At 36.3% G+C, this 18,070-nt stretch overlaps 1 protein-coding gene across 1 annotated transcript; it reads right to left on the reverse strand.

The window, feature by feature from the left end:
• Positions 1 to 1,474: 1,474 nt before the first annotated feature.
• Positions 1,475 to 5,959, reverse strand: LOC131624359 (glycerol-3-phosphate dehydrogenase [NAD(+)]-like). Its single transcript, XM_058895311.1, has 10 exons — positions 5,561 to 5,959; positions 4,740 to 4,816; positions 4,460 to 4,532; positions 4,066 to 4,283; positions 3,512 to 3,619; positions 2,904 to 3,005; positions 2,704 to 2,824; positions 2,403 to 2,457; positions 2,251 to 2,299; positions 1,475 to 1,825 (listed from the first exon to the last, which is right to left on the reverse strand). Exons 1-10 carry the CDS (start codon positions 5,718 to 5,720, stop codon positions 1,670 to 1,672), a joined length of 1,119 nt encoding a protein of 372 aa, XP_058751294.1. The 5' UTR covers positions 5,721 to 5,959; the 3' UTR covers positions 1,475 to 1,669.
• Positions 5,960 to 18,070: the final 12,111 nt, after the last annotated feature.

An 18,070-nucleotide genomic window follows, 5' to 3' on the forward strand; every position in this document is an offset into this window, starting at 1 on the left:
TAAGCGCAATAGATCCAATTCCAATAAAACAAATAGTCGTCTTAATATCTCTTAGTATTCTAGATGAAAAAAATCACCAAAAGAAAAAAAAGCATTCTAGAAAATAAAACTCACAATAGGTCGTTAACGTGTGGGTACCACGCATAAGATATGACGCCGAGCATGCATGACCCATATCTTTTCCTTCATTTTCATTCCAACTATAATATACTTGTTAAGAAGAAAAAAAACTATATAAATATCTTTCCTTCATTTTCATTTTAAACATCATTCACAACTCTTCACTCTTTTTTTTTCCATCAAAATCATGAAAGGTAATAACTAGGGGTGACAAAACGGGCCGTAGCCCGCGGGGCCGGCCCGCCACCCGCCAAAAATGACGGGTTGGGTTGAGATTTTAGGCCCGCCGCTCGCCAAAACTCGCCCCGCAAAAACCCGCCGCCCGCCATACCCGCCCCGCCAAAGCCCGCCGCGCGCCAAAACCCGCCTCTCCTCTAAAACTCACTATTTTTTTAGTTAATTTTAGTAATTTTAATTCTTGATGGTTTATTTTATACATTTATTTATAATATATGTAATATTTTTTTAAGTAAATTTGTTAAAAAGTTGCTTTTATAAAAAATTGTTTTAAAAAATAAGTGAAAAGTTTAATGAAAAGGTAAAAAAAGCCTATTAATCTATTAAAAAAATATAAATAAAAATAGGCGGGTAAGCCCGCTGCCCGCCAACCCGCCATCTTGGCGGGGCGGGCATAACTTTTATGCCCATTTTACTTGGCGGGCATGCCCGCCCCGCTCGTTTTTTGGCGGGCATAAGGCGGGGCGGGCGGCGGGCGGGGCGGGCGGCCCGTTTTGCCACCCCTAGTAATAACAAACTACTTGAACCCGAATCCGTTTCTACAACGAGTACGACCCAAACCGACTTTGAATTTTCCACCGGTAATTTAACTGAACTACCAAACGACGTTGTTATCTTCGGAAAAGTTATAACACGCAAAACCAAACCGCAAACAAGAGAGAACGCGGTTGTTCCCGGAATCCGATCACCATCTGACAAGGAAAGCCGGTACCGGAGGAGCTGTAGCAAGAGGAAGATTTATACTGGTATGTTTGGGGTGGTGAAGTTTCCGTTACAAATGGAACTGAGTGATATTAAGATGAGGCAAGAGCGTAAGGAGCCGGTGCCGCTTCCGAAGTTTATGTCGAAAGAGGACGGCGGTGGAGAGAGCTGTTGGGAATTGGTCCGGCCGTTGCGGCGGCGAGGAACGATTATGAATGCTTTGAAGGCTTCTTTGATAAAACTCTCTCTCAAAAAATTTATCCGAATTTGAATCCACTACATCTTACATCTCATTATGCGGAAAGAGTCGGTTATATGTAATTCTTTCATTAATATTAATATTTTTTTGTTAAATATGTTGGAATCATTCATTTAACACTGACTTTGTAAATTATATAAGTATAAGCGAAAATCAACATAAATGATCTATCATAATTGTGATTATAGTCACAATTATTCACTATAATAATTTATGACTATAATTTTAATACACTGTGAAGCAATTAAAATTAATCGTATATGATGACTTTAAAGACAATTTTAATTAGAGTCATTATAACTGATTGACTTGATAAAAACAACAGCACTATCTTCAAGCTAGCACCTTGAATTAGAAGGATCTTGGTAGCTTCTCACTGTATTCAACTATGGCTGATGGTGGAAGTTGGCCACTGCTAATTTCATGTACTGTTGAGAAGAGAGGGAACAACTCTAACCACCCACGATGGCTTAGTACCTCATATACTTCCCTTGCAGTTGAGACACCCTAATTGATGCACCAAAATTTAAAATTAAGTCATAAAACATACTAGTTTCATACATACATGTACGTATCAGACACTTAGATGTGCCTAATTACAATACTCGAAGACACTGATGCGTATTAGACACTGAGACATGCCTAATTTCAGAGGCGTGAGCGTAACAGTCACTGAGGCGTGTCTATTTTTAGAGCTCATACACTGAGACACTTGTGCATATCAGACATTAAAATGTGCCTAATTTCAGAGACGCGTCTAATTTTAGAGGTCAGACACTGAGATACTGATGCATGTCTAATTTCAGAGGTGTTTGTGGATCAAAGTTAACACTAGAATGAATATGTGATTGATATTTAAGAGTATCTAACTATTACATTCAAAAGTAAACATTATAGTTTTTGGCTTGACAGAGTAAAATTCATGATTATACCTGTAACTTTTGGCCTTGCAGCATCTCAGCTTCAAGTTCATCAAAAGATCTATAGAGAAAATTGAAAATCATATATAACTAATCAACTATTTCCTTTTCTCACCTTGGAGTTATATACCAAAGAAAAAGAAAAAAACAAAACATATACAAACCTCTTCCCTCCATTCTTTGCATAAGCCTCCGCAACTTTCCTGTTTCTTCCACCCACTGCAGATAATATGTTTTTTTTTTAAATATTATTAGTGATAACATGTGTTATCGATGGCGGAGAGCCTAAAATCTGGCACAAAGCCAGACATATGGCTTTGTCATGACACTGCCATGGCTGATATTTGACAATACTTATAACAAACTATAAATTCTCTGATCTTCATCCAACAATCGTGATTTTTTAACTGCAGAGAATTCGATTCTGATTAATATAGGGTGAAGTTAATTAGCTCTTTTACTTACAGCATGTTGTAATAAGGTCAGCTACACCACAGCTCTCAAAAAAGGTACTATCCTTAACAGATGGAAACAACAACTTTGAAAATGCCTTCATTTCTCTAAGACCAAGTCTCATGATTGCAGCCTACACATATTAAAAGAATCTTAGAGACAAAACAGAAATCCATGAAATTTTTCATATCCTAAAATCCCTTTAAGCTTACTTTTGTGTTATTTCCCATCTCCAAGCCATCAACAAAACCTGCTGCTATGGCCACAACATTTTTTAGAGTTCCACATAATTCAACTCCTTCAACATCTTGAACCTAATAAAAAATTTAATATAGAACAAAAAAAATCATAAGCACAAGTAGTATGATAGTGTTTCACAAATTTGAAACTACTCATGATCACTTGATTCTATCATGTTACATGACCATGTTTCTGAATTTAAAGCCTCAGCAACGGCCACAAAACTATGAAGCACAAACACAGACATCAGACTCAAGATTGACTTTTGGCACAAGTAATAATTTGAATAAAAATATAATAATTGAATGTAATCACAGTATCATTGTCGTATCTCACATCTGATACGCGTTCCATCTAAAGTGAGTTTTACACAACTACCAAGCCGTTGGATCTAGGTAAAAGATCCAACTACGAGCCTGGATCCTCTACATTGCAATATAAAGGATCCAATTTGACTAACTACACTTAGATCCAACCGTTCTGCATCCACTATAATTGTGCAGATGATCTCGGCTATCAAATTTCTCAATTTAATTCAAAATAAATTGTGATTAATTTTTTACAAAATTGCTGCACTTACTGCTGTCACAATGAAATAGGGAGTGTAAAACAAATGAACCCATCTCTCTGCAGCTTCTTTGTTCTGCCTATATCCAACAGTTGCTTCACTAAACTTCTCTACAGCTATCTGTACAAAATTCAATTAATCAAAATATCCAAAAACACAAAATTGGACCCTCTACGGCTAAAGCTATAGCATGATACTCCAACTGTAAGAACTATTACATTTTGAGAGAGAGAGAGAGAAAACAAAGTTTCTCCCACGAAATTTAACTGTCCTACAATTGAAATTGAAGCACCATAATATAGTTGTAAAGTATCATAAGGGCTATCTTTGAGGTCGTGGAAAGCGGACACATGGCCTAAAATTTGACAAGTTTAAAGTGTGGCTAAAAAGAGTCTCATAAATATTTGTCATAGTTAAACCATGACAAAATAGGATCTCTATTTGATTTTCCACGCTGAAATCATGGTTAACCTACACAGAACCTCCGAAAACTCAAGACAAAACTCAAGACAACCCTGAATATTCATATTCCAAAAATGCAACTAGCTGGGAAGAAATCTAACTACCTCATTTGCAATGTTTGCTCCCATCAAAACCGAACAATTGATTCCAAGTTCATCAGAAATGAGAGTTGAGATCATGCAAGGGCCTTCCATTTTAACCTCCATACCTTTAACAAGGGAAATAGCCTCCGCATCTGCCCTTATTTTTCCAGCTATTCTTTTGCATATTCCTTCCATAAATTGGTGTGGTGTCACAAACACTAACATATTTGCATCCTTCACTGCATAATTTACTCAATCAGAACACCACACAACTTGACACCAACACCTTACCCTAAAAAATGTAAAAACAATTTTTTTAATGCTTATGAAGTTTACTATCTCTTTTTTCCTAATTGAAAATTTAAATTTCTATTTCATAGTAAAATATATTGAAATAAAAGTACTAGTCTAATACCTGCATTTTCAAGGTCTGGATCTGCAACAACATTTTTTCCAAGCTTGATTCCAGGGAGGTATTTTACATTTTCCTGCCAAAAGCAATATTAATATACTAATTCATATTGGACACTATATCGACACTGACACCGAACACAACATTGATAGTGTCACACTGACATGTCGAAATTGACAATAGTTTGAAAAATTAATAATTTCAATATAATCACATGTATTGATGGTGTGTCGGTCTTTGTTCAGATGTATCGGTGCTACAGAGTAAATCAGTCCTTACTTACATTGGTTTGATTGATGACATCTGTGAGCTTTTCACCACTTGGCAATGTCTCCTCATAGACCCACATCCTAACTTCATCTGAATTTATCAAATATTTCATCAAAAAGAAAAATTAATGATTAAGTATCAAAGTCTATTTGTTTGTGGAAAAGTTATGTTTCTTCATCACAAAGTTAAATTGCAATGTGATTGTCAATCTATGTGTACGATCATATCAAGAACCGGTTTAGACAATTTCAAATAATCAATACATTTTCATTTAAATTTATTAAATAATCAATATATATTCTATATATATTATGCAAATATAATAGCTAGATATTCAATAAATTTAAAAAATAAAAAAATTTATAATAATTATCAGAGAGTGCACGAATAGAAAAATACTTGCATGAACACAAACATAACAAGTGTCTTTATAAAAACCAATCACAAATTTTTATTAATAAAAAAAATATAAAATATTTTTTCTCTCTCTAATACTCCATCACAATCACCCCATAAATCTAATTAAAAAAGAAGTTTAGTTTTAAATAAATTTAAAATTTCTCTTTTTTTATTGGTTGTTCCGTGCGTATCCATACAAGTTTTTCTCAAACGAATATATAGATTAGTAGGGTGTCATTGTCAAAACATGACACGTGGCGGATATCGGACATAATTTCAATCACATGTGTCGGTGCGAGATAGAGCATTGAACATGTTATACAAATTTCATTGGTCCAAAAGAAGCACTTGATCTAAAAATCCAAAGAAACACATCAAATCTAATGAACTAAAAATAAAGATAATTACAAACACAAACAGAAGAAAGAAACGTACCATGGAAATTGCTCATTTTAATGGTATTGGAAGCAATAAGCTTAGATGCAACACTCCCCCAATTGCCACTACCAATAACAGTAACTTTAGATCTAATTGTAGCATCATTAACATTGTTTAGGGACACGGTCTCTCCTTGAACTTCCAATGCTGGAGCCATGAAAGAACAACAGAGAAAGAAGTGAAAATTGCAATGAGTGGAAGAGTGAAAACAAAGAAGAATAGTAGACTAGAAGCTAAGGAGAAGAAGAAGAGAATGAATATAAAAGAAAGAAAAGGGTCATTGAGGCGGAGATGCCACACAAAAATCGTGAGAAACTAAGTTTTATCTTTAATGTTTGAACTTTTGAAGTTAAATCTGGCGATTCACTCTATGTTGGGAGGGTGAGAAACAAGACATGGACAATAACATTGTATGTAGCTTATGTAGGGTCCACTTTGTGTAATTAAATTATGAGTTTTCTCAAATTTTGTTTCACTTCTCTTTTAGGTAATCTTACTTTTTAAATAAAATTATTTACTTATAAAGATAATTTATTCATTATATATTTGTTTAAATCAAAATAAGAGAATTGGATCTGATTGACGTTGAATTTGATAGGAGGGACCACAGTTTAATTCTCCGCAATTACAATTGGAAGGAGACTTGACCCACTTACTTCATCCTTCAACCAGACTATACCGGTGGTGATAAGCCAAGAAAATTAAGAGAATTGGATTTTGGTTGTGTAGTAACATTTTAAAGAAAACTTTTTTCTTATAGGATACAAATCATAACTACTTAGATGAGGAGTTCTTTAGATTAGTCCGCCAATTGAAAAATGTATTTTATAATAAATGTATTATTGAAGTATGCAGTGTTAGACGCTGGCCTTGGGATCTAGAGGGGGGGTGAATAGATCGTTCACAGTTTTACGGAGTTAAACGACTTTTCAGCGGAAGTGATTCTGAATCGACTCGCGTCTATTCCGAACCACTATCGAAACGATTGTATATGTGTTTAAAAACCAGTCAAAAACTTGAGGTAAGTGATAAGAGTATACGTTGCAGAATCAAAGTGTTGCTCTTATTGAAAATCAGATTAACTTCTTGTATGATGGACAATGTTTGCAATGTAGTAAAAGTGATAGAGACAAATATACAAACACTTGGTGATAATGATCAAATTGACGGTGATTCAATATGTGATGGATTGTGATGTTTATATAAGTTCTTAATTCACAATCTTAACACTCGAATCGTTGATCAATTTGCTATTATAACCAAATATGAACAGAATGTAAATGGAAAAGTAAAAGCGACAAGAACACGATATTTGTTTAGGCAGTTCGTCGATCGTCCTCGCTACGACTACGTCTGCCCCCAATTCCAAACTGAAATTGGGTAATCTTTCATTAATGTTGAAAGTAGTATATACAAAGAAGATAACAAAGCGATAAACCATAAACCAATTATGTCGATCCTTTGAATCTTCTTCCCCCTTAATCCTGAGTCAAATCAAGGTTATCCAAGAGCTTCACTTTGATCCCTTTCTGCAGTGTCTTCAATTCCCTCGAACCCTTGTTCTTCAATCTTCACACTCAGCCGGATCCTCGATGAAGCCTCTTGATAAAAACCCCTAAGAAACACCTATCTTGGAGGACAAAACCCGCAGATTTTATTCACCAAAAACCCCACAAATCTTCACCCACTAGGAATCTTCAATTCCGTTCCATGGACGTTATCGAACTCGATCACTAACCCTCAACGCAAGAATGATTATGTGTAATTGTGTTGGAGATGACGAAGAACGAAGATGAGAAGCCTTTGTGTATCTTTCAGTCGTTGGTGTTGCATTCAATAATGAACCTTGGACAATATATATGATAGCTTAACAGTTGGAGATGAGAGAAACAGAATTTTTGGCATTCTTGATCAGTTAGGTCGACCTCTTGTGGTGCTTAGGTCGACCTAGCAGAGCTTGCAGAATTTTGCTCCCAGTTAGGTCGACCTGTTTAAGGAGTAGGTCGACCAGAATCCTCTTCAAATGCATTCTGGGGACATTTTCTCAGATTAGGTCGACCTAGTTGATGTGTAGGTCGACCTAGCAGACTGATATGTAAATTTTATCAATTTAGGTCGACCTAGATGATGTGTGAGTCGACCTAGCAGAAGTATATGGATTTTCTCCATTTTAGGTCGACCTGGGTTGATGGTAGGTCGACCTTACTGCTGCTTTTCTGCATTCTTCTTGTTTTGCTTGTGTTGAGTCAACCTATAAGCATAATAAGTCGACCTGTTCTGACATGAGTGATCAATGCTTGCTTTTCTTTGAGTTTTCTGCTTCCACCTTGTTGCTTGTATGCTTATTGAGTTTGCCATGAATCAAAAACATCTTTGTGATTGTAATCTTGTATTCACATACTCCCCCTTTTTGATGATGGCAAACTAGTAGTCGAAGCTTTCGTAGTAAGTGATAACGTCTCAACAAAGCTCCCCCGTACATTCAGCATCTATCTCTCAACAAGGCAATCTCTCAACAAAGCTCCCCCGTACACTCAGCATCTATCTCCCCCTTTGTCAACATCAAAAAGAGATACAACGAAAATAGAAGAGTAACGAGAGAAACATAGATAAAATGCTAGCATTCATAGTGTAGAAAAGAAAAGGTAGGGAGTGATATCATGAGAGTCAAAATTGTTTAAAGGTGTATTCAAGATGAGACACATAGATGAGCAAGAGAGATATAGGTATGAAGTCACTATAAGCATGTTAATTGATAGCATATTATAGTATCAATAATATTTTTGGAAGTGAACCACAATTACGTTACCGCTTTTTCAATATGTAGGTGTCAACTTTGATGACAACCTTTAGTTAATGTGGAATGACGCCTGACTTGATGATGAACTACCTTTATGCTGAGAGAAATGTTAGCAGAAAAATATATACATAAAGTAAAGGAATAATATTAAGAGAAAACAAACGTAATTAGCCCAAATTAGAGATATCGAGTATCCCTAATTCCCTACGAATGTTGAAGTATTGCTCCGTTGCTAGAGGTTTGGTGAAGATGTCAGCTAGTTGCTTCTTGCTTTCTACATGTTCAAATGTAACGTCTTCTTTCTCTACATGATCTCGTAGAAAGTGATGTCTTATTTCAATATGCTTGGTACGTGAGTGTAAGACAGGATTTTTACTCAAGTTTATGGCACTTGTGTTGTCGCACATGATAGGTATGCGATCAAGCTTAATACCAAAGTCAAGAAGTTGTTGCTTGAGCCATAATATTTGTGCACAGCAGCTTCCAGCAGCTACATATTCTGCCTCAGCAGTAGATAATGCAACCGATACTTGTTTCTTGCTATGCCAACTTATCAATGAATTTGAGAATAGATGACATGTTCCACTGGTGCTTTTTCTATCGGATTTGCAGCCAGCAAAATCTGAATCGGAGAATCCTACCAAATGGCACTCATTTCCCTTTGGATACCATAGACCATATGTAGGAGTTCCACGTAGATATCGCAGAATTCTTTTGACAACTTTTAAGTGAGATTCCTTTGGACAAGATTGATATCTTTCTCATCTTTGTCTAGGTTAGTATTTGTTGCCATAGGTGTGTCAATCTCCTTCGCTTCACTCATTCCAAAATTTTGAGCAGCTCCATGAGACTCATCTCAAATTCACTCTGCATAAGCTTAGAAAATTCTTTGACAAGTTTTGCATTAGTCGACCCAAATATAATATCATCCATTTGGAATAGTTTGAAGTCTTTTGAACAAGCATAGGCAAGTAAGAGGCGAATAGCTTCGAGACGTGCTACAGGAGCGTATGTCTCTTCATAATCAATACCTTCCTATTGATTGTAACCTTGAGCAACTAATCTAGCTTTGTTTCTAGTGATAACTCCGTTTTCATCAAGTTTGTTACGAAAAACCCATCTAGTACCGATTACTTGATGATCTCCCGGATGCGGGACATGGTCCCAAACAATATTCTGCTTAGAATAGGTTTAAAATTTCTTTGCAGTGCAACTTGCCAATTGCACATCAAGTAATGCGTCCTTTGTGTTTTTCGGGTTAACTTGTATTTGTGATGTATCTTATACATTTGTGATGGCCAGGTCACCTACATTTCCTCTGCCAAGTATGGTTCTTCAATCTGTCTTTATAGATGACATACCAAGAATGGTATGTCTTCCTTTATGTGTCTTGAGCACCAGCTGTCAAGGAACCACCACCTTTCGGCGATGTCAAGACACTTTTCCTGCAAAATTAATTTAGAGTGAAAGGTCCCCAATCTTCATTGGGTCCTGGATGGTGAGTACAGACATTGTTGCACTTAGGCAACCATTGAAATACTCCTTTAGGAACTAAAATTCTCCTAAATTTGCATTTTTCAATGGTATGTCCCTTTTTGCAACAATAATGATAGGTAATATGATGAGAATATGGAGTTTTGCTAGTTGATGCTTTTGGTACAAAAGTGTATTTACTATATAAAGGAGTATACGATCTTTTGAACTTATTTGGATCAACCGCAAAAGTCACTTTTGGTTGTAGAGCCTTGTCTAACTTGGCTTTTAGATCTCTTACTTCTTTTTGCCAAATGTGACATGTCTCACAACCAAACCATGATGTAGGATCTATTTCAACTTTATCCTTTTGAATGTCTAGCATAGATTGTTTTAAAGCTTCCATATCCTTTTCGGTTTTCTCAACTTTTGATTCAAGATATGAAAAGATTTTCTTATTTGAGGCCAAAAGTTTGAAAGCTTTAATTGCATCTCTATGTAATTATTCAAAAGCAAGTTTTAGTTGAGAATGAGATACCTTATCTACGAGTTCAGGTTTAAGATGACTTACAGCTTTCTTTTTCTTGTGTTGATGAGCCATGAAACATAGGTTTGCTGATTCTTCTTCATCGCTTGATGAGCTTTCACTAGATGAATCACTTTCCCATGCTATGTAGGCTCTTTTAGATTTGTTATGACCTTTGCTTTGGTTCTTCTCCTTTTCTTTCTTAAGGTATGGACAATCCGGTTTGTAGTGACCGGCTTTCCCACAATTGAAGCAAAGACCTTTGATTTTTCCTTTGTTGTCGTCATCTTGTTTGAACTTGTTTGATTGCTTTCTATAGTTGATCAAGCCTTTGTCAGAATGTTTTGCTCCATTTTTCTTTAGATATTTGTTGTATCTTCGCACAAACAGTCCCATTTCCTCATCATCGGAGTCTTCGTCATCACTTGTATCACTATCCTTTGGCTCTTGTCTTGAGGTCTTGGAGCTTGAAGCTTTTAGAGTTATTGACTTCTTCTCTACCTCTTTCTCCATGTTCTTTTCTTTCTGTGCCCTTTTCTCATGCATGTCAAGGCATTTAAGGTGTTGTTCATGTTCCTCTAGTTTACCAAAGAGAGTGGTAATGTCTAAGGTGTTTAGATCATTTGCTTCCTTTATTGCTGTAACCTTGGGTTGCCATTCCCTATTCAAGCTTCTTAAGATTTTGTTAGTAGCAACTGCATTGGAAACAGGTCTATCAAGAGAATTTAACCTTTTTTTCAGGTGAACGAATCTCTTCTGCATGTTTTCGATGGATTCACCATCTTCCATGTGGAAGAGTTCGAACTCTTGAGTTAACGTATTGATCCTAGCTAGTTTGACATCATCCGTTCCCTCGTGGGCAACTTGCAATGTGTCCCACATAGCTTTAGCTGATCTACAATGGGAAACGCGATAGTATTCATCAACTCCTAGAGCTGAGATTAGAATGTTTCTCGCTTTCCAATCGTATGCATATCTCTTTTCATCTTCAGCATCCCAAGTATTTTCTGGTTTTGGAACAACTGCACCAGCTGCATTTTTCATGGTGATCTGAAAGGGACCATTGACAATAGCTGTCCAGATGTTCCTATCAATTGCATTGATGTGGACACACATACAATCCTTCCAATAGCCATAGTTTTCACCGTTGAAAACTGGAGCTCTATTGTGAGCCCCTTTAGGTCCGGAAGCCATCTTTCCAATAAGTGTTTCACGTAGCACAGAATAAACCAGAGCTCTTGATGCCACTTGTTAGACGCTGGCCTTGGGATCTAGAGGAGGGGTGAATAGATCGTTCACAGTTTTACGGAGTTAAACGACTTTTCAGCGGAAGTGATTCTGAATCGACTCGCGTCTATTCCGAACCACTATCGAAACGATTGTATATGTGTTTAAAAACCAGTCAAAAACTTGAGGTAAGTGATAAGAGTATACATTGCAGAATCAAAGCGTTGCTCGTATTGAAAATCAGATTAACTTCTTGTATGATGGACAATGTTTGCAATGCAGTAAAAGTGATAGAAACAAATATACAAACACTTGGTGATAATGATCAAATTGACGGTGATTCAATATGTGATGGATTGTGATGTTTATATAAGTTCTTAATTCACAATCTTAACACTCGAATCGTTGATCAATTTGCTATTATAACCAAATATGAACAGAATGTAAATGGAAAAGTAAAAGCGACAAGAACACGATATTTGTTTAGGCAGTTCGTCGATCGTCCTCGCTACGACTACGTCTGCCCCCAATTCCAAACTGAAATTGGGTAATCTTTCATTAATGTTGAAAGTAGTATATACAAAGAAGATAACAAAGCGATAAACCATAAACCAATTATGTCGATCCTTTGAATCTTCTTCCCCCTTAATCCTGAGTCAAATCAAGGTTATCCAAGAGCTTCACTTTGATCCCTTTCTGCAGTGTCTTCAATTCCCTCGAACCCTTGTTCTTCAATCTTCACACTCAGCCGGATCCTCGATGAAGCCTCTTGATAAAAACCCCCAAGAAACACCTATCTTGGAGGACAAAACCCGCAGATTTTATTCACCAAAAACCCCACAAATCTTCACCCACTAGGAATCTTCAATTCCGTTCCATGGACGTTATCGAACTCGATCACTAACCCTCAACGCAAGAATGATTATGTGTAATTGTGTTGGAGATGACGAAGAACGAAGATGAGAAGCCTTTGTGTATCTTTCAGTCGTTGGTGTTGCATTCAATAATGAACCTTGGACAATATATATGATAGCTTAACAGTTGGAGATGAGAGAAACAGAATTTTTGGCATTCTTGATCAGTTAGGTCGACCTCTTGTGGTGCTTAGGTAGACCTAGCAGAGCTTGCAGAATTTTGCTCCCAGTTAGGTCGACCTGTTTAAGGAGTAGGTCGACCAGAATCCTCTTCAAATGCATTCTGGGGACATTTTCTCAGATTAGGTCGACCTAGTTGATGTGTAGGTCGACCTAGCAGACTGATATGTAAATTTTATCAATTTAGGTCGACCTAGATGATGTGTGAGTCGACCTAGCAGAAGTATATGGATTTTTATCCATTTTAGGTCGACCTGGGTTGATGGTAGGTCGACCTAACTGCTGCTTTTCTGCATTCTTCTTGTTTTGCTTGTGTTGAGTCAACCTATAAGCATAATAGGTCGACCTGTTCTGACATGAGTGATCAATGCTTGCTTTTCTTTGAGTTTTCTGCTTCCACCTTGTTGCTTGTATGCTTATTGAGTTTGCCATGAATCAAAAACATCTTTGTGATTGTAATCTTGTATTCACATGCAGTTGATGATTAGAAATGGTAATGTGTAGGATTTTTGGGTAGGATATTATTGTTGGACTTTCCCTCCTATTTGGAGAGACCTAATTGAATGTGGTTAATGACTAATGTGTGTGTAAGCCTTTGTTGTCATCCAACAAAGAGAATTAGATCATTTATTAATTGCGTGAGAGAAACAACAAGAAAAACAAGAGAGAAAACACTATTTCCGCAACCCCTTTTCTATACAAATCAGTTCCATAAAATCGGAACTTGTGCAAAATCCAACGCTCGGATCATCCTGAAATTTTGGCACAACATTCATAACTCATAGGAGCAAATTCTAAATGGTGGAGATTGAATTCTAAGCTTTGTAAGTTAGTTTGTCGAGTCGATCTTTGAGGTCAAAATTTCTTGATGTTTTTGGGTCGTTGTTTTATCTCTATTTGTTGTTGTTGTTTTCCAAGATTGATTGTAGATTTTGATGATGTTTATGTAAGCCTCTAAATAGTGTTAGAGAGAGCTTTGCTTGTACTCATTGTTGATTATTATGGAGATTTTAAGTGGCCTACGGGTCCCGTGGATTTTTTACTCCTAGTTAACGAAGGTTTTTCCATGCTAAAATTGTGTTGTGTTGTTTGGCGTATTTTTGTTGATTGTCTCTAAGTTGCATGTGATATTTGAGAGAGTTTGTATTGTTGAGTTTTTTCGTTGTTTTTGTGATTTCCTCCCAACAAGTGGTATTTAGAGTCGTGGTTTGATTTGTGTAACAATGGAGACGAGCACATCTAGGATGGTGAGTTTGAATGGTTCCAATTATAATGTTTGAAAAGGAAAAAGAGAAGATTTGCTTTATGTGAAAGGTTTTTACTGAAAGGTTTTCTCTAATGAAAAATATGATGGAAAAAGTGATGAAGAATGGACTTTGTTGCATAGAGAAGTTTGTGGTTATATTCGCCAATGGGTGGATGATAATGTTTTCAATCATGCGAGCTCGGTGACTCATGCTCGCTCTCTTTGGACCAAACTTGAGAAGTTGTATGCAAGAAAGACGAGGAATAATAAGTTGTTCTTGTTCAAGAAATTGATGTCATTTAGGTATAGTGATAGTTCACCAATAACCGATTACTTAAACACTTTTCAAGGGATTCTAAATCAATTATCGGTGATGAATCTTACTTTTGATGATGAAATTTAAGGTTTGTGGCTTATTGATACTTTGCCTAATTCTTGGGAGACTTTTAAGACATCCTTGTCTAACTCCACTCCAAATGGTATCATCTCGATGGACTTGGCTAAAACTAGTATGTTGAATGAGGAGTTGAGGATGAAGTCACAAGGTTTTACTTCATATTTCAAGGTGTTATTTACCGAATCAAGGGGAGACATCAAAGTAGAGGTTCAAGTAATCGTGTAACTTCACGTGGTAAATCACAAGGAGGCTATAATAGATTCTCTCATATTGAGTGTCATCATTGTGGGGAAAAGGGACACATAAAGAGGTATTTTCGTAAGTTAAAAAGGGAAAACAAGACGAAGAACTACAACAACAAAAATGAATATGTTGCTATTGTTGATGATTTCTTTATTGTTTGTGATAGTTATGTAGAGAATGTCAATCTATCATGTAATGAGATGGATTGAGTGGTTGATAGTGATGCTTCTACTCATGCAACCTCAAGATGTGATCTTTTTTCAACTTACGAGATCAGTGACTTTGGGGTTGTTCATATGGGAAATAATGGGCAAGCTAATGCCATCGTAATGAGAGATATTTATGTTGAAACTAGCAATAGGACTACACTAGTTCTCAAAGGTGTAAAACACATTCCGGAACTTTGATTCAATATTTTTTCCATTGGAAAGTTGGATAATGAAGGATATAATAATTCTTTTTCGAGCAATGAATGGAAGTTAAAAAAAGACTCAATGATGGGTGCTAAAGGAAAAAGGTATTCAAACTTGTATGCCGTCCAACTTGGGTTTTCGAAGTGCTATATCAACACTTGTGACAATGATAGTTCATTCGAATTATGGCACAAGCGTCTGGGTCATATGAGTGAAAAAGGTTTGAATATATTGGATACAAAGAATGTGTTGTATGGTGTTTCCAATGCAAAGTTGAGAAAGTGTTCACATTTCTTGGCGGGTAAGCAAAGGAGAGTTTCATTTATGTCATCCGAACCAAAGAGGAAATCAGAAATGTTGGATTTAGTACATTCCGATGTGTGTGGCCCGATGAAGAAACGGTCACTTAGTGGTGCATATTACTTTGTGACTTTCATCAATGATTGTTCTAAAAAACACGAGCTTATACCTTGAAGATGAAAGATCAAGTGTTGGATGCCTTCAAGTCGTTTCAAGCATCGGTTGAAAGAGAAACGGGGAATAAGCTCAAGTGTATCCGAACCGATAACGGGGGAGAGTATATAGGATCTTTTGACAAGTATTGTCAAGATCAAGGAATACGTCATCAAAAATCTCCTCCAAAGACGCCTCAATTGAATGGGTTAGCCGAAAGAATGAATAGAACTTTGGTGGAAAGGGTGAGATGTTTACTTTCTCAATCAAAGTTGCTGAAATACTTTTGGGGAGAGGCATTAAGCACGATTGTACATATTTTAAACCACACTCTATGTGTTTCGTTGAAGTTTGATGTTCCAAATCATGTTTGAAGTGATAAAGATGTTGCCTACTGTTGAAGCAGGCATAGCGGGAAGCAACAAAATAATTGGAAATATTTATCCTAGAATTATCGTGTCCACAGAGAATGGTGTAGAGTGCCATTCAACGGTTTCTATGGTTTCGAACTCGGGTTTGACTGAGCAAAAGTATAAAAAACGAGAAAGTAGATATCAACACAAAAGAATTCATTCTTCAGAAGGATAAGATTTATCAAGCATTGCATACAATCTACTTCTCACAAACTTAAACTTATTGACCAGATATACTCAACCTACGATACTCATCAATATCATCACGTATCTCTCACATCTGTGTCAATCTCTGGAGCACCTATGAGATCAACTCACAATCAAGGTTATCTCTAACGCAAAGTCGCGAGAACATCTGTATTCTCGCATCGGAGATCTCTCGCGCGCCACTCAAACACGAAAGCATTAAAGACAGATACACAAGTGATTGTCAACTCTAAATTTATCTCTAGAATTCAGAAACTAACAGATAATCATCCTAGATAAAGATTCAAGAATTTTATCTCTAAAGCAAACCAAATCCCGAGCACAGAGCAAAATTCTAAGACAACAATCAACACATATTTGTAAAGCAATTTTTATATAATGCCATGGGAGACAAATATACACGAGTTCAAAGTAAATACATACACAAAACTCAACTATAAGAGAAAACACAAAGAGGAAGAGAAATGAACTGAAGATCTCCCGGTTTGTCAGCTCCGTTCGATGATCAATCCAATGCAAGCTCCATATTTGTTTTCTAACCTAATCTAACCTAAAAAATGAGAGTGATGAAGTTTGTGAGCAAAAATCCCCAAAACCCAATAACCTAACTATGTTACAAATGAAATAATATAAAGAAAAATTTCCGTAGGCTGGCTAAGCGAGCTTATCTGGCTCAGCGAGTTGTTAATAAATATCTGCTACAGTGGACTTGGCTAAGCGGTCTCAGCTGGCTCAGCGAAATTATGGCTAAGCGAGCTAAGCTGGCTCAAAGAGCTCAGAAAATATTTTTCTCTGTTTCACGTTTATGCAAGCACGCTTGAGCTTGGCTTAGCGAGCTTCTGCATAATTTCCATTTTATTGCTCAAAAACTACGAAATCAAAGCCGTGCCTTCGACACTTTATTCCTCGAGGCTCCGATATGCATAAATACCTATAAAACAAATGAAAAATGGTCAAATGGTACATAAAATGAATCAAAACGCAAGTATACTAATATATTAAAAAAAGTTCGGATTTTATTAGAAAAACCAAAAGAATAGAATCGATAAGTGCCACAAATATATACTCAAAATAACGACATTTTGACACTTATCACCTACGACCATCTTCGGGTGTTGGGTGTGTGGCTTATGTGCATATTCTGAAGGATGAGAGATAGAAATTAGATGAGAAGTCAAAGAAAGCATTGACGAATAGATGGGGTTATCAAATTAAGCAAGATGAGTGTACTTCTTAAAGAAGATTCAAGGCTCGTTTGGTGGTAAAAAGTTTTAAACAACAGGAAGGTGTTGATTTTGGTGAGATTTTTACTCTGGTTGTGAAGATGCAATCTATTCGAATGGTTCTTAGGCTAACTGCTAGTCTTGATTTGGAAATAGAGCAAATGGACGTGAAGATGACTTTCCTTCACGGTGATCTACATGAAGAAATTTACATGGAGCAACCAGATGGATTTCTAGAAAAAGACAAAGAAGACTATGTTTGCAAATTGGTATACAGTGTTTATGGTTTGAAACCAACACCTCGTCAATTTTGTTGCCCACAACATATGTCGCAACATCAGCGTCAATTTTGTTGCCCACAACATATGTCGCAACACGATAATTCATGTTAACTTTCATAAAATATTCATCTTATCCTCAAAATTTACTCTAAACTCTAAAATCATTTTTTATCAAAACTTCAACCAAACACCAAATTAACTACCTTAGAGACATACAATTGTCAGAATTTTGTTCGTACACAATGATTTAAACTTCACCAGTATAAAACATGGTATTGTCTTTAACAAACTCTCCCCCATAATGAAAAATGATATTGAAGAGACTCATTCTGTTTCAAAAATATATTTAACACATTCACTTTTAACTAAACAAAAATAACACAATAAACAAAAATAAGAAATATTACAGTCGAAATCCACAAATCAATCATGTTTCTTGAAGAAATCGAGCAAATTTCAAGCTTCCATCAACCCCTTAGCCACTTGTGCCTCTCCTTCATATTCTATATTA

This window comes from Vicia villosa, unplaced genomic scaffold, assembly GCF_029867415.1.
Source record: "Vicia villosa cultivar HV-30 ecotype Madison, WI unplaced genomic scaffold, Vvil1.0 ctg.000114F_1_1, whole genome shotgun sequence".
Taxonomy (NCBI): Eukaryota; Viridiplantae; Streptophyta; class Magnoliopsida; order Fabales; family Fabaceae; genus Vicia; species Vicia villosa.

Coding starts and splice junctions, on each gene's coding strand:
- LOC131624359 (XM_058895311.1), bottom strand. CDS start 5,720: ATGGCTCCAGCATTGGAAGTTCAAGGAGAGACCGTGTCCCTAAACAAT. Junction 4,817..5,560: donor TAAAATGAGCAATTTCCATG/GTACGTTTCTTT, acceptor TGATAAATTCAG/ATGAAGTTAGGATGTGGGTC. Junction 2,458..2,703: donor TGACCTTATTACAACATGCT/GTAAGTAAAAGA, acceptor TATTATCTGCAG/TGGGTGGAAGAAACAGGAAA.